A 23,508-nucleotide genomic window follows, 5' to 3' on the forward strand; every position below is an offset into this window, starting at 1 on the left:
CGATGCGCAACGGACTGACCCCACATTAGAGTTGCGTGACCACATTGTGCCTGTGGAACAGTTGGGAGATGTCGCACATGGTTATTTTCTCCAACAGGATGTCCTGATGAGAAAGTGGGAGTCTACAGAGGACGGTAAACCTGTTCGTTTGGCTGATACCGTTACTTCCCTTGGTTCTTGTAATGCTAGGTCTGTGCATGAGGAAGATGTTCCTGGTCCCGATGATAGAAAAATTCAGAGACACTGGATATTTTGGATAGCCCTCTTAATCATCTACCTGTTGATGGGCGGAAAGAGATGGTTGGTCTGATTCGGATAATTCCAGGTTTGTTTTCTGATACACGTACAAACTTGATAGAGCATGATACTGACATTGGAGATGCTGACCCCATTCGTCAGCGGTTCTATAGAGTTTCTGTAGAGAAACTGCGTTGTCTGGATGCTGAGGTCAGGTACATGCTGGAGAGTAAGATAGCAGAGCCTTCTTTCTCCAGTTGGGCTTCTCTCTGTATCTTGGTCAGTAAACCGGATGGAACAAACAGATTTTGTATGGACTACCGTAAGGTAAATGCTGTCACTAAGCCAGATTCATTTCCTCTTCCTCGGATGGAGGACTGCGTAGATCAAGTCGACGCAGCTAAGTTTGAGCAAATTTGACATATTAAAGGGCTATTGGCAGGTGCCACTGACGAGTAGGGCACATGAAATCTTTGCCTTTATTACACCCTCTGGTCTGTACTCGTATTCGGTTATGAGTTTTGTGACTCTGAACCGTCGGAGTGACTCTGAACCGTCGGAGTGACTCTGAACCGTCGGAGTGACTCTGAACCGTTGAGAGATGTCCTTTTCGTTGGAGCTGGTAGCTGACGGTCTCGTGTGCCCTGTTCCTGAATGTTATTGGACTGACCATTGTTTGATTTTGTTTGGTTTTGTCATGTTCTATCTTTCCTGTCTGTTCCATCTTGGTCTTTTGTTCTTCTTTCCTCTTAAACTTGCTTCCTGTGCGTAAAGGTCGCTGAGGTCTGGGGAGGAGGAGGTTGGCTGGGGCAAAGGGAGGTGTGAACACGTAACCCCTCATCAATTTGGGACGCAGAGGCTGGTACGTTGTTCCGGGGTCCTTGTTGGTCCCCGGTTTTATGGGGGGTGTGTGTGTGTGTGACGACCCTCCCACTGTCTGCTGTATTCTCTCTGTTCTTGTTTCCTTATTAGGATACCGGTGGGCGGAGTTGGGAGGGTCGTCAGCTAGATGGGAAACACCTGGGCTCGGGTGTGTCCCAGGATAAAGAGACCTCTTCCACAGTCATTGAGAGACTCTCTCCAGGCAGACACTTTGTTGATGTTGGCATTTTGGTTATTTGCTTTGGCACCTTTCAACACTCTGCATTATTACATTCAGGTATGCAAAACACTCACTTATACTACTGATTATTGATTACACACACCATTGTTAATTGTTAATTTTGTTTAGTTACTTTATTTAATAAATATATATATATATTGATACTCCTCGTCTCCACATTGTCTCCCTTTTGTTGCGAACTCAGAGCCGGTTCGTAACACTTCATAGATCTACTGGTTCAAGTCCCCGTCTCACCCTAGACCCAGTCTCACCCTAGACCCCGCCCTACACCGGAGGACATAGTGATCTCACCACTGAGAAAGTAAAACAATTAAATAAGAGTGAATTACTTAAAATAAATATACTGTAGTCTAATCTTAGTCTATCCTATTGCTATTAGAATCATCCATTTGATTTGGAATAATTATGGCTTAAGTTATTGCCACAAATTAATTTCATTTAACTATTTAAATAAGTTTAATAGATCAAGTCATTTTTTCTGCAGGGTCAAGCCACAGAGCTGACAGGAGCAGATTCAGAGGCATCTCCTCCACAAAATAACTTGGCCATGAAGGAGACCTTTGCGAGCAAGGACACAGGCAAGACATTTGCCAACACCATCAAAGAGGTGTTATCCTACAAGGCAGCAAGTGGCATTCCAGTGGATGGTGATCCACTGGCATGGTGGAAAGCAATGAGTGTAAATACCCTCACATTGCCATGATGACAAGATGCTACCTGGCTGTGCCTGGCCCATCAGATCCCAGTGAGAGGGTGTTCTCCACGGCAGGGAGTGACTGCAGAGGTCTACTCTCTCCCCAGACAATGTAGACATCCTCATATTTTTGAGAAATAATTAAGTTAAGCTCAGGTCTGCTTTGCTTTCTTTTCTTTGTTGTGGACACAAGCAATTTTTTTCATTCACTATTGTTCAAAGGAAGAAGGTATAATGCCTCATATTTAACAATTGAGTATTGAATATTAAGATTTCATTTAAACATTAAAGTTACTTGCTTTAAGTAATAAATGGAAAGCAGTTATTCATCTCCTTCCTTTTTGCTGATTCTAAAAATGATCCGATCCGTGAGTTTTGATCTGTTGCACCACTACTTGTCAGACATGCAACTAAACAGAAACTGTCAGATGCTGAGTCCATTTCACCTGTGTCAGTGCTTAAAGGGTCACATGAAAATCACAACATCCTGTCAACAGATCACCTAAAACATTGCTCATGCAGTCTTCAACCGGAGGGTCTGCTGCAAGATAATGTGTTAACTTTGGGCTGTTGGGAGTTCTTGCTCAAATCTTTCAACATGACACTTCCAAAACCCACAGGCAGAGAACTTGGTCTTATGAAACATGGCACAATGAATAGGTCTATCGGACACTTTTCTTGGGCCACTATAACTAACTATTTTGCCAACTTGGACTGGTCCCCCCTTCCACACGGAACCCCACTAACCCACAGATGGAAACGCACGAGGTGGCTAAAAACAGACCTCCCTCCATCTTCCACCAGCTTGCTAGCTATCTGAATCTCACTGGACCCTTTGATCACTCGGCTAAGCATGCCTCTCCGCCATGTCCATTGCTGTTCTGGTTAGTGTTTATTGGCTTATTTCACTGTAGAGCCTCTAGCCCTGCTCATTATACCTTATCCAACCTCTCAGTTCCTCCATCCACACATGCTATGACATCTTTTGGTTTCAATGATGTTTCTAGAGACAATATCTCATCACTAAATGCCTAGGTTTACCTCTGTATTCACATCCCACCATACCTTTGTCTGTACATTATACCTTAGCTATTTTATCACCCCCAGAATCCTGCTCCTTTTTATCTCTATTCTGGACATCACAGATGACCAATTCTTATAGCTTTTAGCCGTACCCTCATACTCATTCTCCTCTGGGGATGTAGAGGTGAATCCAGGCCCTGCAGTGCCTGGCTCCTCTCCTACTCCCCAGGCGCTCTCTTTTGATGACTTCTGTAACTGTAATAGCCTTGGTTTCATGCATGTTAACATTAGAAGCCTCCTCCCTAAGTTTGTTTTATTCACTGCTTTAGCACACTCTGCCAACCCGGATGTCCTAGCTGTGTGAATCTTGGCTTAGGAAGTCCACCAAAAACTCTGAAATCTTCATCCCTAACTACAATGTTTTCAGACAAGATAGAACGACCAAAGGGGGCGGTGTTGCAATCTACTGCAGAGATAGCAGGACAGAACTCTGCAGGCTATCCAGGACTGTAACCAAACAATTTGAACTTCTACTTTTAAAAATCCACCTCTCCTAAAACAAGTCTCTCACCGTTGCCGCCTGCTATAGACCCCCCTCGGCCCCTAGCTGTGCTCTGGACACCATATGTGAACTGATTGCCCCCCATCTATCTTCAGAGCTCGTGCTACTAGGTGACCTAAACTGGGACATGCTTAACACCCCAGCCATCCTACAATCCAAGCTTGATGCCCTCAATCTCACACAAATTATTAATGAACCCACCAGGTACAACCCCAAAGCCGCAAACACTGGCACCCTCATATCATCCTAACCAACGTGCCCTCTAAATACACCTCTGCTGTTTTCAACCAAGATCTCAGCGATCACTGCATCATTGCCTGCACCCGTAATGGGTCAGCGGTCAAACGACCTCCACTCATCACTGTCAAATGCTCCCTGAAACATTTCAACGAGCAAGCCTTTCTAATCGACCTGGCCCTTGTATCCTGGAAGGATATTGACCTCATCCCGTCAGAGGATGCCTGGTTATTTTTTTTAAATGCCTTCCTCACCATCTTAAATAAGCATGCCCCTTTCAAGAAATTTAGAACCAGGAACAGATATAGCCCTTGGTTCTCCCCAGACCTGACTGCCCTTAACCAACACAATATCCTGTGGCGTTCTGCATTAGCGTCGAACTGCCCCCGCGATATGCAACTTTTCAGGGAAGTTAGAAACCAATACACACAGGCAGTTAAACGCCAAGGCTAGCTTTTTCAAACAAATTTGTTTCCTGCAACTCAAACTCTAAAAAGTTCTGGGACATTGTAAAGTCCATGGAGAATAAGAACACCTCCTCCCAACTGCCCACTGCACTGAGGATAGGAAACTCGGTCACCACCGATAAGCCCACTATAATTGAGAATTTCAATAAGCATTTTTCTACGGCTGGCCATGCTTTCCACCCAACTACCCCTACTGCATTCAACAGCACTGCACCCCCCACAGCTACTCTCCCAAGCTTCCCCCATTTCTCCTTCTCCCAAATCCATTCAGCTGATGTTCTGAAAGAGCTGCAAAATCTGGACCCCTACAAATCAGCTGGGCTTGACAATCTGGACCCTTTCTAAAATTATCTGCCGAAATTATTGCAACCCCTATTATTAGCCTGTTCAACCTCTCTTTTGTGTCGTCTGAGATTCCCATAGATTGGAAAGCAGCTGCTGTCATCCCCCTCTTCAAAGGAGGTGACACTCTTGACCCAAATTGCTACAGACCTATATCCATCCTACCCTGCCTTTCTAAAAAGGTCTTCGAAAGCCAAGTCAACAAACAGATTACCGACCATTTTGAATCCCACAGCACCCTCTTCGCTATGCAATCTGGTTTCAGAGCTGGTCATGGGTGCACCTCAGCCACGCTCAAGGTCCTAAACGACATCGTAACCGCCATCGATAAGAATCAATACTGTGCTGCCGTATTCATTGACCTGGCCAAAGCTTTTGACTCTTAATCACCACATCCTCATCGGCACTCAGTAGCCTTGGTTTCTCAAACGATTGCGTCGCCTGGTCCACCAACTACTTCTCCGATAGAGTTCAGTGTCAAATCGGAGGGCCTGCTGTCCGGATCTCTGGCAGTCTCTGGGGGTACCACAGGGTTCAATTCTTGGGCCAACTCTGTTCTCTGTATACATCAATGACGTCGCTCTTGCTGCTGGTGAATCTCTGATCCACCTCTACGCAGACGACACCATTCTGTATACTTCTGGCCCTTCTTTGGACACTGTTAACAACCCTCCAGACGAGCTTCAATGCCATACAACTCTCCTTCCGTGGTCTCCAACTGCTCCTAAATACAAGTAAAACTAAATGCATGCTCTTCAACTGATCGCTGCCTGCACCTGCCCGCCTGTCCAGCATCACTTCTCTGGACGGTTCTGACTTAGAATTTGTGGACAACTACAAATACCTAGGTGTCTGGTTAGACTGTAAACTCTCCTTCCAGACTCACATTAAGCATCTCCAATCCAAAGTTAAATCTAGAATTGGCTTCCTATTTCGCAACAAAGCATCCTTCACTCATGCTGCCAAACATACCCTCGTAAAACTGACCATCCTACCAATCCTCGACTTCGGCGATGTCATTTACAAAATAGCCTCCAATACCCTGCTCAACAAGCTGGATGCAGTCTATCAAAGTGCTATCCGTTTGGTCACCAAAGCCCCATATACTACCCACCACTGCGACCTGTACGCTCTCGTTGGCTGGCCTTCGCTTCATAATCGTCGCCAAACCCACTGGCTCCAGGTCATCTACAAGACCCTGCTAGGTAAAGTCCCCCCTTATCTCCGCTCACTGGTCACCATAGCAGCACCCACCTGTAGCACGCACTCCAGCAGGTATATCTCTCTGGTCACCCCTAAAGCCAACTCCTCCTTTGGTCGTCTCTCCTTCCAGTTCTCTGCTGCCAATGACTGGAACGAACTACAAAAATCTCTGAAACTGGAAACACTCATCTCCCTCACTAGCTTTAAGCACCAGCTATCAGAGCAGCTCCCAGATCACTGCACCTGTACATAGCCCATCTATAATTTAGCCCAAACTACTACCTCTTCTCCTACTGTATTTATTTTGCTCCTTTGCACCATATTATTTATATTTTAACTTTGAACTTTCTTCAAATAACAAATCTACCATTCCAGTGTTTTACTTGCTATACTTTGCCACCATGGCCTTTTCCTCCCTTTGCTCACATTGTATACAGTCTTATTTTTTTCTACTGTATCATTGATTGTATGTTGTCGAACTGCTTTGCTTTATCTTGGCCAGGTCGCAATTGTAAATGAGAACTTGTTCTCAACTTGCCTATCTGGTTAAATAAAGGTGAAATAAAAATGAGAAAATGGTGATTTAAAATGATAGAGATGTTGGTGAGTGTGATGCCTATTGTGTAAGTCCTTGATGTGTGTACACCTAGGACATAAGAGTTTGAGCGTGTGTGTGTGGGCCTGAAACCCACCTGTGTCATTCACGATACATTTGTCCGTCTTGTTTGAGGGCATCTGCGCTGTTTACGGTGTCTTTAACAGATGCCTAAAAGAACCAGAACATCACTAAATCAGTCGATTATAACGTGACAGAGACGAAGCTCAGGGCCGTGTTCAGCAGGAAAACGTTGGCCAATGTTCAGATACATATTCTACATTTCTAAACCACTCAGCTCTACTCATGGCTTTTCCATCTGCAACATTCCAATGTTTTTGTACTGAACATGGCCCAGTATTTAGTTTCTCAGCCATTGAGTCAGTATGTGTGTTCATGCAGTGTGCAGTTTCATCATTGCAGTTTGAAAACAGATGATTGAGGGCGTGGCAAGCAAGACATCCAGGGTTAATGGATTGGTTAATGAAACACCTCATACAGACAATCTTGACCAATCAATCCTAACATTTGGATTGACCTGATTGATCAGCTTCATACAGTAACAAACAGGCTGGAAGTGATCTATAGACATCTTTCTCCTACTGATCAGGAGAACTCTGGTCCCAGAAGGCCAGTGTGTGCAGGCTTTTACTCCAACCCAGCTTCCATACACCTGGTTCAGCTAATACTACAGTCAGTCTTCAATCTGACCAATAGAACTAGACTAAAGATCTAGACTGACTAAGTCATTCTGGTCCAGATTAAAGACCACGACCCCTATAGTTTAGCATGCATTTTAGAGCTGGGTTGGAACAGAAGCCTGCACATCAGTCCCCCAGGACCAGAGTTGACCACCCTTCCTAATGATGGACTGTTATAATCAAATCAAGGCAGATCATAATCTGTCAGGGTAAATCATTATTTTATTATTTTATATTCATATTGCCATCACATTCTTCTGATTGATATGATAGAGGCATGTTTTCAGGAGTGATTGGGAACAGTTTTACATGTGGACCAACCCCATGGTTCTGGATCACTGTAGGCAGATTTTTTTTCAACGACGCCTGTAGGAGAAAAGAACAGGCCAACTGATTCCCTGCAACATTCATAACACTGACCTAAAATGCCTCAGGGACGTGCACGTCACAAACTTATCAGTACAGTCCATTGTCCTTAGGGAACACTGTTTCAGCATCTAGACTGTCCATACACAGTTGTGATTCAAATGATACAGCTAGTCCAGCCAGTAGAAGTGTGCTCAGCTACTGTAAGGCAGCATACAAACCACATGATGTGATCTCTCACTAGTGCAGTGAGTGTGTTCACAGCTATTATTGACTAAACTCTCCAAAACAAAAACCACATTTCAAAAAGGAAAATAAACTTGAAATGGGCATTATACCTCATGCTTAACAATATTTTTGAATAACTCTTAATGTTCCAGTTTATGTCCACGTGTTTATAAAATGAACTGGCTAACGTATAGTGTCAGCTATATTAGGGGAAATCTCTACGATTATTTTAACGAGAGACGGGTGTGACCTTGTCCCAAAGTGGCACCTCTGCACTGTACAGTATAGATATCACTGAGCTACTCCGTCAGTGAACTATGGACTCAGTTTGCTGTGATGTGGAGAGGGAGGAGCACCAGTGTGTTGGTTTGTTAGGCGAGGCTGTGGGAAGAGTCTCTGTTCTCTGATGGGTAGTGGAGGGCTGTTCAGGATTGTCTAAGGGTCACATTGGTTAGTACGCATGCCATGCAAACCAAAGAATGACCATGTTCTCTCCTCTCTCACAACCACTTGTACCACATCCAGTTTGTGAACAAACACACACACTCTCCCATCCATCCATCCATCCATGCACATGCGGTGTAGAGGCCTTACCTTCTTCCTGTAGTATAGTAGTACAACCCCCAGTATGGTGGCCAGGCCCAGGACTATGAAACAGTACTGCATGTACACCATCACCTTGGGCAATAGCACCAGGTTAGTGTGGAACGTCGTCAGGATTTCACCATCGATATAACCATTCTACCACAGGGGGAGAGAAAATATGAGTGGACAGATTTATGGGGGTGTAGAAAGGGTTAGGGGTACGTATATATGCTAGGGTTATGGGTGAGGAATATAGAGTGTTATGGTGGAGAGACGGGTATGGGGTATACAGCAGGTTGGGGCGGAGAGTGTTGCGAAATGCTTGTGTTCCTAGTGCAGTAGTATCTAACAATTCACACAAATCTAAAAGTAAAATAATGGAATTAAGTAATATTGAAACATTAGGACTAGCAATGTCAGAGTCCGGAGGTTAGGGGTGGAAAGTGTTGATGGTAGAGAGTGTTATGGGAGGAGAGATGGTATGGGGTATACAGCAGGTTAGGGGTGGAAAGTGTTGATGGTAGAGAGTGTTATGGGAGGAGAGATGGTATGGGGTATACAGCAGGTTAGGGGTGGAAAGTGTTGATGGTAGAGAGTGTTATGGGAGGAGAGATGGTATGGGGTATACAGCAGGTTAGGGGTGGAAAGTGTTGATGGTAGAGAGTGTTATGGGAGGAGAGATGGTATGGGGTATACAGCAGGTTAGGGGTGGAAAGTGTTGATGGTGGAGAGTGTTATGGGAGGAGAGATGGTATGGGGTATACAGCAGGTTAGGGGTGGAAAGTGTTGATGGTAGAGAGTGTTATGGGAGGAGAGATGGTATGGGGTATACAGCAGGTTAGGGGTGGAAAGTGTTGATGGTAGAGAGTGTTATGGGAGGAGAGATGGTATGGGGTATACAGCAGGTTAGGGGTGGAAAGTGTTGATGGTAGAGTGTGTTATGGGAGGAGAGATGGTATGGGGTATACAGCAGGTTAGGGGTGGAAAGTGTTGATGGTAGAGAGTGTTATGGGAGGAGAGATGGTATGGGGTATACAGCAGGTTAGGGGTGGAAAGTGTTGATGGTAGAGAGTGTTATGGGAGGAGAGATGGTATGGGGTATACAGCAGGTTAGGGGTGGAAAGTGTTGATGGTAGAGAGTGTTATGGGAGGAGAGATGGTATGGGGTATACAGCAGGTTAGGGGTGGAAAGTGTTGATGGTGGAGAGTGTTATGGGAGGAGAGATGGTATGGGGTATACAGCAGGTTAGGGGTGGAAAGTGTTGATGGTAGAGAGTGTTATGGGAGGAGAGATGGTATGGGGTATACAGCAGGTTAGGGGTGGAAAGTGTTGATGGTAGAGAGTGTTATGGGAGGAGAGATGGTATGGGGTATACAGCAGGTTAGGGGTGGAAAGTGTTGATGGTAGAGAGTGTTATGGGAGGAGAGATGGTATGGGGTATACAGCAGGTTAGGGGTGGAAAGTGTTGATGGTAGAGAGTGTTATGGGAGGAGAGATGGTATGGGGTATACAGCAGGTTAGGGGTGGAAAGTGTTGATGGTAGAGAGTGTTATGGGAGGAGAGATGGTATGGGGTATACAGCAGGTTAGGGGTGGAAAGTGTTGATGGTAGAGAGTGTTATGGGAGGAGAGATGGTATGGGGTATACAGCAGGTTAGGGGTGGAAAGTGTTGATGGTGGAGAGTGTTATGGGAGGAGAGATGGTATGGGGTATACAGCAGGTTAGGGGTGGAAAGTGTTGACGGTGGAGAGTGTTATGGGAGGAGAGATGGTATGGGGTATACAGCAGGTTAGGGGTGGAAAGTGTTGACGGTGGAGAGTGTTATGGGAGGAGAGATGGTATGGGGTATACAGCAGGTTAGGGGTGGAAAGTGTTGACGGTAGAGAGTGTTATGGGAGGAGAGATGGTATGGGGTATACAGCAGGTTAGGGGTGGAAAGTGTTGATGGTAGAGAGTGTTATGGGAGGAGAGATGGTATGGGGTATACAGCAGGTTAGGGGTGGAAAGTGTTGACGGTAGAGAGTGTTATGGGAGGAGAGATGGTATGGGGTATACAGCAGGTTAGGGGTGGAAAGTGTTGACGGTAGAGAGTGTTATGGGAGGAGAGATGGTATGGGGTATACAGCAGGTTAGGGGTGGAAAGTGTTGACGGTAGAGAGTGTTATGGGAGGAGAGATGGTATGGGGTATACAGCAGGTTAGGGGTGGAAAGTGTTGACGGTAGAGAGTGTTATGGGAGGAGAGATGGTATGGGGTATACAGCAGGTTAGGGGTGGAAAGTGTTGACGGTAGAGAGTGTTATGGGAGGAGAGATGGTATGGGGTATACAGCAGGTTAGGGGTGGAAAGTGTTGACGGTAGAGAGTGTTATGGGAGGAGAGATGGTATGGGGTATACAGCAGGTTAGGGGTGGAAAGTGTTGACGGTAGAGAGTGTTATGGGAGGAGAGATGGTATGGGGTATACAGCAGGTTAGGGGTGGAAAGTGTTGACGGTAGAGAGTGTTATGGGAGGAGAGATGGTATGGGGTATACAGCAGGTTAGGGGTGGAAAGTGTTGACGGTAGAGAGTGTTATGGGAGGAGAGATGGTATGGGGTATACAGCAGGTTAGGGGTGGAAAGTGTTGATGGTAGAGAGTGTTATGGGAGGAGAGATGGTATGGGGTATACAGCAGGTTAGGGGTGGAAAGTGTTGACGGTGGAGAGTGTTATGGGAGGAGAGATGGTATGGGGTATACAGCAGGTTAGGGGTGGAAAGTGTTGATGGTGGAGAGTGTTATGGGAGGAGAGATGGTATGGGGTATACAGCAGGTTAGGGGGTAAGAGAACCCAGTAAGTGTCTCATCAGTCACCTCCTCAAACCACATCATGGGCATCATCACCTCTGAGATCTTCCCAGTTTCCCTGCTCCAGACAAACACAAACCGTCACACAGTTATTCACACACAAATGCATGCAACGGTCACCGCAGAGGAAGACAGTTCTTCTCCCATCAGAAACTACCAGATTGAACGGGACCCTCCAGCTTTATGGCCTTTGGGGTTAAAGGTCAGGGGTCAGGGAATGTCCTTATATGACATGCACATGTTGATGGGTTGGGGGTCAGATAGGGGTTATAGATCAGAGAGGTTGAGGGGCAGGGCCTAAAATGAACACCTTCCGCCCCACCAAATGCAGGTAGATTTTAGCATTGGCAAGCAGAATGCCTAGCAGTTATCACACAGAGCAATCCAAAGCCCACATGTAAAGAATATTCAAGAATGCATCAGTGATTTGTAGGCCATTTCTTACAACTTTCTGAAGACGTTATGGCTCGAGAATGCCTGTGTAACGTTACTACCTGGTTAAGTGTCTCTGTAGCCAGTTAGCGATGCCGAAACAGTCATTTCTAAAGGCTTTCCCATAAAACCTTCTGAATGAATCATGATGTATCAATTGGCTGGGCATTTGTTTTGCAAACTGCCATCGCATGTCGCCTAGCATACTAGGGTGGCAGGGAGCCTAGCATACTAGGGTGGCAGGGAGCCTAGCGGTTAAGGGCGTTGGGCCAGTAACTGAAAGGTCGCTGGTTCGAATCCCGAGTGGGCAAGGTGGAAAAATCTGCCGTTCTGCCCTTGAACAAAGGCGTTAACACCCCAGCAACTGCTCCCGGGCACCCTGGACATCGATTAAGGCACCCCCTTGGAAGACATTTCAGTTGAATGCATTCAGTTGTGCAACTGACTAGGTATCCCCCTTCCCAATCAGTCTTTTGCAAGGTGCGCAATTCAAAATTAAAGGGCAACTACACTCTAAAAAATCTGAGAGGCTGGTAGATTTTCTCATCTACCTGCCACAGTGGCTGGTGGACAAAAAAGTTATAGGCCCTGGGTAGGGGTTATCCTTACGTGATCCCAGACACTTTCTTCATGTACAAGTTGAGCTGCAGACGGATAGACACATTCAGAGGTACACCAGTCTCCTGCAGAGAGAGAAATGAATAAAGCTGCATATTTACAGCTTTAATAAGTCAAATGGGGAAAATACTTGCCACAGCAAGCAAGTAAACAATGTTGGGTTGTTGGTGGAAGAGCGTGAAATATGTTCCCTAGACATCTAATGACAAACAAGTGGTCTGTACTGAGTGCACTCTAAATACTGAGGTGACTAATTGAAACAGATTAAAAACATTTGGACAAGGGCTCTTTGGCCTCAGTTGAAGAACCAGTCGTTAAGCTTAGTGAGAGAGCTAGAACCAAACATCTCTTCTCACTCGTTTCTCTTCTATCAGGGTAATTTTGTTCCACTCCCTTGGTGTCCAAAACACACAATAGTTTGTGGCACAAATCAACTGTCATCATAACCAGACTGGAAATCTATTTGACAATCGCTCTGCTTTCCAAGCCATCCCCAAGCTGCTCTAAGTCTGTACTTTGTCAAAAACAGGATCACACCTAGCTAAATGAATACTCAAGGGACACACACACACACACACACACACACACAGCTCAAAAATACCCTCTGAACAGTCTGAGCATCGGTCCTACACACAGTCAACTAGGACTTGTCTATTAGCGGGCTTCGTCTTTTTAAAATATACCGAGAAACTATTAAAACATTTGCCTAACATAAAAATGCTTTTTGTCCCCATTCTTACTTATTATTAATTAACCCGTTAATGCCTGTCATACAGCAATGTGTGTGGCGTTCCCTAGTTTCAAACAGAGGAATAAACATACTGTATAGGCCTGCATACAGAGTGAGAGAGTCTCTCTCTCCACCCCCCCCCCCGTCCTGTGGAAATGTTTGTGTTGCGTTGCTCTTCACGCAGTAATCATTTCCTCTACAGTACTTAAGTTACAAGTTTCTGTGTAAGCAGAATTCATAAATACAGATACAGGATAGAGATGCAGTCAGACTGACAGCTGTTTATATGCTTCTAAAGGAAGGAATTCAAAAACAGTGAGGGGGAACTTGCTTATTTTCATTTATCCCTCATTTTACCAAGTTAGTTAACTGAGAACACAATCTCATTTTACAGCAATGACCTGGAGAATAGTTACAGGGGATGAATGATCCAATTGGATGATTAGGTGGCCATGATGGTATGAGGGCCAGATTGGGAATTTAGCCAGGACACTGGGGTTAACAACCCTACTCTTATGATAAGTGCCATGGGATCTTTAGTGACCACAGAGTCAGGACACCCGTTTAACGTCCCAGCTGACAGATGGCACCCTACACAGGGCAATGTCCCCAATCACTGTCCTGGGGCATTGGGATATTTACATTTTTTTAAACCAGAGAACAGAGTGCCTCCTACTGGCCCTCCAACACCATTTCCAGCAACATCTATCCTCCTATCCAGGGACCGACAAGGACCAACCCAGCTTAGCTTCAGAGGCAGCTAAAGATTGGGTCCTAGCTAGAAACACTAGCTGGTGTTATTGATTTGTTGTGTGAAAAGTTCATTTGAAATGATTCATGTGCATCCCGACACAGAAAGGTTTGAGAAACAGCCATTGTTTTTAAGAGGCACATCAGTATCGTCGCAGATCGTTACTGACTTCACTTGAGGTGAAAGTATTAGCTGGCCAAGCAGACACAAGCCATGAGAGTTGTTTTTCACCCCATCTGAAACATCAATACCTGCCTGTGCCATATCACACCACATTACTGGAAAACATGGAACTTTGGTCAATAACATTGATCTCCCAACCTTTGTCACAATAACATTTTACTGCCTAGATTCATAACACAGACTGACAAATCCACATTATCTACTGGGTCCATTAGGGAACATCAGTACAGATCTATAGGTTACATTCATCAATAGATGAGTGAAATCCAACTGTCATTATCAAAACTGGAGATTAGATAGTCAGGGTCTGTCAGGTGAGGTCTAAGACTGAAGTGTTAAACTAGACTACACAGTTAAACCATAGACAATATGTATTTGACAGATCAGCAACTCTGTTCATACAAGTTGTCAAAATATTACCTTATCGTTTCGTTGGAATTCCGTAAGCGAGATTCAAAAGGGGGGGGGTGCAAGCTTGTGACTCTGCGTAGAGGCTGTTGGGGACGGTTTGCCAGACAGATTGAACCTAGTCCTGGACTAAACAGCATGCTTAAAACATCCTTTCAATTACATTTTTTTTTGCCAGAAATAGGCTTAATCTGTGTCTACTCCTTGAAGTTACATGTAAATGTAGTAGATCTACTTCATTCTAATAGTTCCAACGCTGTTCTTCAGGCCCATCTTCATTCAGTAAAACCCCCAGCTCTGTTTGTCCACAGGGCTGTTGAGACTACTCCCTGCCTGGAAATAGCAGATGCAAACAAGACCAGGGCCAGAGCTGGGTACTGTACAGTATGTGGGGTAGTGTGAGTGCCATGCACACACTCAGTCGAACACCCTTCCCCCTGCACACACGCGTATCTCACAAACACAACTGTTCCCACACACACAGAGAAACACTTGGCTCATTTGAGGATAGAGTTCTACTATAGTGTTTTGGTTCTGTTCAGACAGTTCTGGCTAGGAAACAGTACTAGGAGAGCTGGATGGACCTTGGGGACCACAAGGACTCATGCTGGGATCAAACCCCAGATGGTTAATCCCACATCGGGGATCCTTCCTCCACTCTCCCTCCTTGAGCTCTACAGGGCTCAACTGTCCCAGTCTGATCCCACTGCCTGCCAATTGTTACAGCAGCCGTTATGAAAGTCACGTCTTCACTTTATTAACTAAAGAAGCCTACCTGTATGAAAGTAAACTTCCACGTCCTCTATTAAAGAGACCAAGAGGACAGAGTTAATGGTACAGGAGGTAGTGCTACTGCACTTTCCCTGGATAGGGCTGTGGCAGTCATGACATTTTATCAGCTGGTTATTGTCACGCAAAAGCCTGCTGGTCTCACGGTAATTGACCGTTAAATTAACATACACATGTTTAGCATCACCAGGCTTCACTCATACAAGCATCATAAAAGCCTCTGATGCCCACCTACTGAACATTACATTTTTTAAAAGTCTAAAATCATTTAAATATAAGCCATCACAATAAACTCCTTATTCATTTCAGGCAGATCTAAAGAGTGGCACACTCCATATGTATAAACTCAGTCATTTATTGGGTACCCAAGAAATGACTGGGAGTTCATTTGCAACTGTGTGTTTATAGCTTACAGTTTATTCGCCATAAGTCAGCATCTCTACACTAAATCATTCTCTTGATGTGCACAAGCTCATGCCTTTTATTAAGCAGGTCTAAAGAAATAATGATATGAATAAAATGTATTTCAGAAGAACTGAATAAGAGTTAGCCTATTGTATTTGGCCATGCCATAGGCTTGTTCATTTAGCAGACAAGATATGCTTAAGTCCCATGCCATTATTTTATAGAAAGAATATAAAATTGAACTTGAGCTGAATAATATATAAATAATATTTTTCCCATTCCACATATGAAGTGCCCATGTTAAAAAAGGGTCATACGCCATTATCAAATGGGCAAGACAAAAAGACAGCATCCGTATGCACTGGAATAGTGACTGGAGGACACTCTGCCATTTTTCCCTCATGCCGGGTAGGCCACTCTGGGTCATGCCCCTCATGCCGGGTAGGCCACTCTGGGTCATGCCCCTCATGCCGGGTAGGCCACTCTGGGTCATGCCCCTCATGCCGGGTAGGCCACTCTGGGTCATGCCCCTCATGCCGGGTAGGCCACTCTGGGTCATGCCCCTCATGCCGGGTAGGCCACTCTGGGTCATGCCCCTCATGCCGGGTAGGCCACTCTGGTCATGCCCCTCATGCCGGGTAGGCCACTCTGGTCATGCCCCTCATGCCGGGTAGGCCACTCTGGTCATGCCCCTCATGCCGGGTAGGCCACTCTGGTCATGCCCCTCATGCCGGGTAGGCCACTCTGGTCATGCCCCTCATGCCGGGTAGGCCACTCTGGTCATGCCCCTCATGCCGGGTAGGCCACTCTGGTCATGCCCCTCATGCCGGGTAGGCCACTCTGGTCATGCCCCTCATGCCGGGTAGGCCACTCTGGTCATGCCCCTCATGCCGGGTAGGCCACTCTGGTCATGCCCCTCATGCCGGGTAGGCCACTCTGGTCATGCCCCTCATGCCGGGTAGGCCACTCTGGTCATGCCCCTCATGCCGGGTAGGCCACTCTGGTCATGCCCCTCATGCCGGGTAGGCCACTCTGGTCATGCCCCTCATGCCGGGTAGGCCACTCTGGTCATGCCCCTCATGCCGGGTAGGCCACTCTGGTCATGCCCCTCATGCCGGGTAGGCCACTCTGGTCATGCCCCTCATGCCGGGTAGGCCACTCTGGTCATGCCCCTCATGCCGGGTAGGCCACTCTGGTCATGCCCCTCATGCCGGGTAGGCCACTCTGGTCATGCCCCTCATGCCGGGTAGGCCACTCTGGTCATGCCCCTCATGCCGGGTAGGCCACTCTGGTCATGCCCCTCATGCCGGGTAGGCCACTCTGGTCATGCCCCTCATGCCGGGTAGGCCACTCTGGTCATGCCCCTCATGCCGGGTAGGCCACTCTGGTCATGCCCCTCATGCCGGGTAGGCCACTCTGGTCATGCCCCTCATGCCGGGTAGGCCACTCTGGTCATGCCCCTCATGCCGGGTAGGCCACTCTGGTCATGCCCCTCATGCCGGGTAGGCCACTCTGGTCATGCCCCTCATGCCGGGTAGGCCACTCTGGTCATGCCCCTCATGCCGGGTAGGCCACTCTGGTCATGCCCCTCATGCCGGGTAGGCCACTCTGGTCATGCCCCTCATGCCGGGTAGGCCACTCTGGTCATTTCGCTGCGCCACAGGTGATATTCTGCCCAAAATACCCAGTGCTTAATTTGGGAAACCAAGGGTGTTTTAAATGAATCACCTTAGAAAGCACTGTCCATTTAGTTGTGTTTGGCGTTGACAACATCCACAACGATCATGTTTTCCACTCAGTTTCAACCTGTTGTTGAACTGTTTCAAATTGATCACAGTGAGGTGAGTTTTAAAACACATATTGTTTCGATAAGTGTTTGATGGGATTTGCGATGGCATTTGCACTGATGTCAGTGGTAAGAGGAACATTGTAAACGGGGTGGTTCGAGCCCTGAATGCTGATTTGTCATACCATGGCTGTCAGGCAAATATTTATTTTTATAGCAATAAGGCACCTCAGGGGTTTGTGGTATATGGCCAATAAACAACAGCTAAGGGCTGTATCCAGGCTCTCCGTGCTGCGTCGTGCATATATCACACCCCCTCGTGCCATATTGCTTAAATGGAGCCCGGAGTACCAGGCCATTAACAACCTGATGATCGTTAGCAAGTTGGGTAGGCTACTACTAAGGCATGGCCAGAGTGCGTAAAAGGAGATTATGATGACTCAACGGTCATGTAGAATTTTACTGCGGTCATGACTCATGACTGCTGGTGTGGTGGTAAGTTCACCTCAACAGCCCAAGATCCAAAATGTCACTGGTACAAGCCCTGCTCCGGTTGTTCCCCCTTACTGCTACACCAAGACTGGTCAATTAACCAATTTCTGGGAAAAGCTTATAGCAATCTGTGTGTCCACCATACCTTTAGAATTGGCGTGAGTGTGAGAGTTACCTAAAACAAGTGTGATTCTTGCTTAGACAGCAATCATAAGCTAATCCTATCCCACTACGTACCATTACCCCACATTTATTGGGTCAAATAAAGGGTCAGAATACTAGCAGCTCGGCACACATGGCCTTATCTGTACATCGCATCACCTGCGATGGACATTCTAAATGGACATTCTAAATGGACATTCTAAAATCATGCCAATATTGTTATATGGTATTGACAAACAGTACAGGGCAGCGAAACGCACCAGTCACACCAATACCCTCACTTCTTGGCTTTCTTAATCCGTTTTTAGGAGTAATCTGGTTTAGTGGTACCATACAGGCATCATAACACTGGTATCATAACATTCAAAATACACATCAAAATAATAATCAATACTGCAATTACAATTAGCTTAACGCTATAGGTCACAATGGCATAGGCTCTGTCACTTCATCTTTCTGCAATTCCACACATCCTCTCTCCTTAGCTCCTCAAAACACATTGGAGAAGGTGGTCTGAGGGAAGGGACTTTGGACCTTCTCTAATATGGCTGAGAATGAAGCAAGGAGATGGGAGGTGAAGACTCGCAAGACTTCACCATCAGCATGTATGTTTTGGTTCTGGGTGCCCAGATTACACTGACTAGACTTCTGGCTGCTAATGTCTGAGGGACTTGGGCACAGTCAGACAGTTAAATCACCCCAAAACCTCTGTGTGACCACAACACAAAGGAGGACAGAGCTGCCATCTATAGATGACATTTACACACTGCTGCCACAGCAAAGCCCTCTGTATAACCTAGGACCCCAGCTACCCTGGTCACTAACGGTTTTCACCCCTACGCTCTGACAGACCAACTCTTGTTGTTAGCGTTTTACAGCAAGGTCTTAATAGCTTCATACCAATTCCAACTGCTCCTCTGACTGTACTATGAAAGGTGTACAGTTCAGAGTTCACATACAGTGCAGACAACTTGGCACAGGAGCTGGACAATTATTATAATTCTTTTTAAAGATATCCGCTCTCACATCCGTTAGCTCAGGGGTCAGCAACAGGCTTGGTAAAAGGAATTGCGACTAAAAATTAGCTTAATTTAGGAAATCTTTTCCAAGTATTCCCACAAATAAAAAAAGACATACATGGTGGTGTCTCAATATAAATCAAGGTATGAACTGATTGTATTTTCAAATACAATCTCTTTTGGGGCTTAGTCGTGGTCAATTTACAGTGTACAAATGATAATTATGTTCCGGCCCCCTGATCATCCTCTCCCTCCAATAAAAACAGCCAGGGGCTGAATCTAGTCTACCCCTGTGTTAGCATCTCCCACAAGTGTCTTTTAAAACAAGCTTTCTATGATTACAGCTGAACAAGACCATCTCTATGGTTTGCAGCAAACAGTGCGAGCGGATACAAACGTCTTCCTGACTCAGTCCTCTAAACTGGAGGGTCTTCAGGTGAATGTCTCTGAAAATTAATGTCCAAGACAAATTTCCCCCAGTCCAGGGGACAGATAATTGTAAGAAACTGTTAAGGCCAAGCGCTCTGTTTTTATGGGTTAGGTGAACGCCACTAGGACAGTATGTATGCATGCTTGACATTCCATATGGCCCTACAGATGTCAGATTAGATGTGTTAACACAATCAATTTAGATAAGGACAAAGTGGCCTCACTTTTACTGCCTCTCTGGGTGATAAACAGAGAAAGTTGTCAGCAACACCAGTTTCTACCAGATAAATATAGATAATGACATATTGGGCAAAAAGAGATACTGGGTACATTTATGTTCTGTACATACCATAGTTTATGGTGGGTACGTTTTTGACCATGACACTACTTCTAATGATAAGATGAACACACAAAAAGTTTTGGAAGTGTCGACAGACCTTTACCGTATTAATGACTGCAGTTACAATGGATGTGCTCAAATTGTCACACACGGTTCAAAACAGCTAGTTTTACTTTGCTACAGTCGCCACTTAGTGTCAAAAAAGGTCAAATAAAATGTAATTGATGACTTGATTGACAAGGCTACTTGTGCCTGACAGGCAGGGCGCCTCCAGGCAGCCTGAAGCATTTGTGCCCCATTATAGATCTACAGTGCAGTCGGAAAGTATTCAGACCCCTTGACTTTTCCCACTTTGTTATGTTACAGCCTTATTCTAAAATGGATTAAAGAAGAAAAAAAAATCTCAATCTACACACAATACCCCACACAGCGAAAACAGGTTTATAGAAAAAAAAAAATTACAGAAATACCTTATTTACATAGGTATTCAGACCCTTTGCTATGAGACTCTAAATTGAGCTCAGGTGCATCCTGTTTCCTTTGATCATCCTTGAGATGTTACAACAACTTGGAGTCCACCTGCGGTAAATTGAATTGATTGGACATGATTTGGAAAGGCACACACCTGTCTATATAAAAAGGTCCCACAGTTGACAGTGCATGTCAGAGCAAAAACCAAGCAATGAGGTCAAAGGAAATGTCTGTAGAGCTTCGAGACAGGATTGTGGAGGCACAGATTTCAGGAAGGGTACCAAAAAAAACTATGCAACATTGAAGGTCCCCAAGAACACAGTGGCCTCCATCATGGGCTCCCGAGAGGTGCAGCGGTCTAAGGCACTGCATCTCAGTGCTAGAGGCGTCACTACAGACCATGGTTAGATTCCAGGCTGTATCATAAACAGCCGTGATTGGGAGTACCACAGGGCGGCGCACAATTGGCCCAGGGTCATCCGGGTTAGGGTTTGGCCATCATTGTAAATAAGAATTTGTTCTTAACTGACCTGCCTAATGAAATAAATGTAAAAAAAAAAAAATCTTAAATAGAAGAAGTTTGGAAACACCAAGACTCTTCCTAGAGCTGGCCGACCAGCCACACTGAGCATTCGGGGGAGAAGGGCCTTGGTCTGCGACAGAGCTCCTCTGTGGAGATGGGAGAACCTTCCAGAAGGACAACCACCTCTGCAGCACTCCACCAATCAGGCCTTCATGGTAGAGTGGCCAGACGGATGCCACGCCTCAGTAAAAGGCACATGACAGCCTGCTTGGAGTTTGTGAAAATGGACCTAAAGGACTCTCAGACCATGAAAAACAAGATCCTCCGGTCTGATGAAACCAAGATTGAACTTTGGCCTGAATGCCAAGCGTCACATCTGGAGGAAACCTGGCACCATCCCTACGGTGAGGCATGGTGGTGGCAGCATCAAGCTGTGGGGATGTTTTTCAGCAGCAGGGACTGGGAGACTAGTCAGGATCAAGGGAAAGCTGAACAGAACAAAGCACAGAGATCCTTGATGAAAACCTGCTCCAGGGCGCTCAGGACATCAGACTGGGGTGAAGGTTCACCTTCCAACAGGACAACAACCCTAAGCACACAGCCAAGACAACACAGGAGTGGCTTTGGGGACAAGTCTCTGAATAGGGGCCCAGCCAGAGCATCTCTGAAGACACCGGAAAACAGCTGTGCAGCGACGCTCCCCATCCAACCTGACAGAGCTAGAGAGGATCTGCAGAGAAATGGGAGAAACTCCCAAAATACAGTTGTGCCAAGCATGTAGCATCATACCCAAGAAGACTCGAGGCTGTAGTCACTGCCAAAAGTGCTTCAAAGTACTGAGTAAAGGGTCTGAATACTTATGTAAAACGTACTAATTCCATTTTTGTTGTCATTATGGGTTATTGTGTGTAGATTGAGGGGAAAATGTTATACATTTTTGAAAAAGGCTGTAACATAACAAAACATGGAAAAAGTCAAGGGGTCTGAATAGTTTCCAAATGCGCTGTATATACAGTACCAGTCGAAAGTTTGGACACCTACTCCTTCAAGGGCTTTTCTTTATTTTTACCATTTTCTACATTGTAGTAGTGAAGACATCAAAACTATGAACACATATAGAATCATGCAGTAAACAAAAAAAGTGTTCAACAAATAAAAATATATTTGAGATTTGAGATTCTTCAAAGTAGCCACTCTTTGCCTTCGCAGTTTTGCACACTCTTGGCATTCTATCAACCAGCTTCTCCTGGATTTCTTTTCCAAGTCTTGAAGGAGTTCCCACATATACTGAGCACTTGTTGGCTGCTTTTCCTTCACTCTGCGGTCCAACTCATCCCAGACCATCTCAATTGGGTTGAGGTCGGGAGGCCAGGTCATCTGATGCAGCACTTCACTCTCCTTATTGGTCAAATAGCCCTTACACAGCCTAGAGGTGTGTTGGGTCATTGTCCTGTTGAAAAACTAATTATATTCCCACTAAGCACAAACCAGATGGAATGGTGTATCGCTGCAGAATGCTGTGGTAGCCATGCTGGTTAAGTGTGCCTTGAATTCTAAATAAATCAGAGTGTCACCAGCAAAGCACCCCCTCACCTAATCCTCCATGTTTCACGGTGGGAACTACATACGCAGGGATGATCCGTTCACCTACCCTGCGTCTCACAAAGATATGGCGGTTGGAACCAAAAATCTTTGATCTCAGACCAAAAGACAGAATTCCAAAGGTCTAATGTCCATTGCTCGTGTTTCTTTGCCCAAGCAAGTCTTCTTATTGGTGTCCTTTAGTAGTGGTTTCTTTGCAGCAATTCGACCAGGAAGGTCTGATTCACAGTCTCCTCTGAACAGTTGATGTTGGGTTATGTCGTTACTTGAACTCTGAAGCATTTATTTGGGCTGCAATTTCTGAGGCTGGTAACTCTAATGAACTTTTCCTCTGCAGCAGAGGTAACTCTGGGTTTTCCTTTCCTGTGGCGGCCCTCATGAGACAGTTTCATCATAGCGCTTGATAGTTTTTGCGGCTGCACTTGAAGAAACTTTCCGGATTAAAGTAATGGACTGTAATTTCTCTTTGCTTATTTCAGCTGTTCTTGCCATAATATGGACTTGGTATTTTACCAAATAGGGCTATCCTTCTGTATACAACCCCTAACTTGTCACAACACAACTGATTGGCTCAAACATATCAAGAAGGAAAGAAATCCACAAATTAACTTTTTACAAGGCACACCTGTTCATTTAAATGCATTCCAGGTGACAAACTGATGAAGCTGGTTGTGAGAATGCCAATAGTGTGCAAAGCTGTCATCAAGGCAAAGAGTGGCTACTTTGAAGAACCTCAAATATATTTTGATTTGTTTAACACTTTTTTTGGTTACTACATGATTCCACGAGTTATTTCATAGTTTTGATGTCTTCACTATTAGTCTACAATGTAGAAAATAATAAAATAAAGAAAAACCCTGAAATGAGTATGTCCAAACTTTTGACTGGTACTCACACAAATAAATAACATATACAAATATTACTCACAGGGTGGATGTCTATGAAGAGTCCATGTTGGTCCTCAGTAGGCTGAAGTCCCTGTACATAGTCTAGCAGGACAGGGTCAGCATTGTAGAAGTGCGGGTGGGAGATAAACACTGGGGAGTCTAGGAAACAATATTAATACAACATCAATATCCTGTGTAAGCAGTATTTGTGAGACAAGTGGTTGAATCCTGAATTTGAACTTTTGTTCTAATCTCCCCTCTTCATCAATCCATG

The 23,508-nt window shown here is 45.4% G+C and overlaps 1 protein-coding gene across 7 annotated transcripts in view; it reads right to left on the reverse strand.

Moving 5' to 3' along the window:
- The window catches only part of LOC100534606 (SCARB1-like protein 2), a 56,063-nt gene that overhangs the window by 10,118 nt on the left and 22,437 nt on the right, over positions 1–23,508 (reverse strand). For 3 of the 7 annotated variants that reach the window (XM_014138745.2, XM_014138759.2, XM_014138752.2), the window contains exons 8-13: positions 23,275–23,393; positions 12,249–12,322; positions 11,214–11,265; positions 8,373–8,519; positions 7,506–7,550; positions 6,581–6,654 (exon numbers count right to left, since the gene is read on the reverse strand). In XM_014138745.2, the coding sequence (XP_013994220.1) occupies positions 6,586–6,654; positions 7,506–7,550; positions 8,373–8,519; positions 11,214–11,265; positions 12,249–12,322; positions 23,275–23,393 (506 nt within the window). In that variant the 3' untranslated portion in view covers positions 6,581–6,585. 7 annotated transcript variants of the gene reach the window in all.

The sequence above is a fragment of the Salmo salar genome, chromosome ssa01, assembly GCF_905237065.1.
Source record: "Salmo salar chromosome ssa01, Ssal_v3.1, whole genome shotgun sequence".
NCBI lineage: Eukaryota > Metazoa > Chordata > Actinopteri > Salmoniformes > Salmonidae > Salmo > Salmo salar.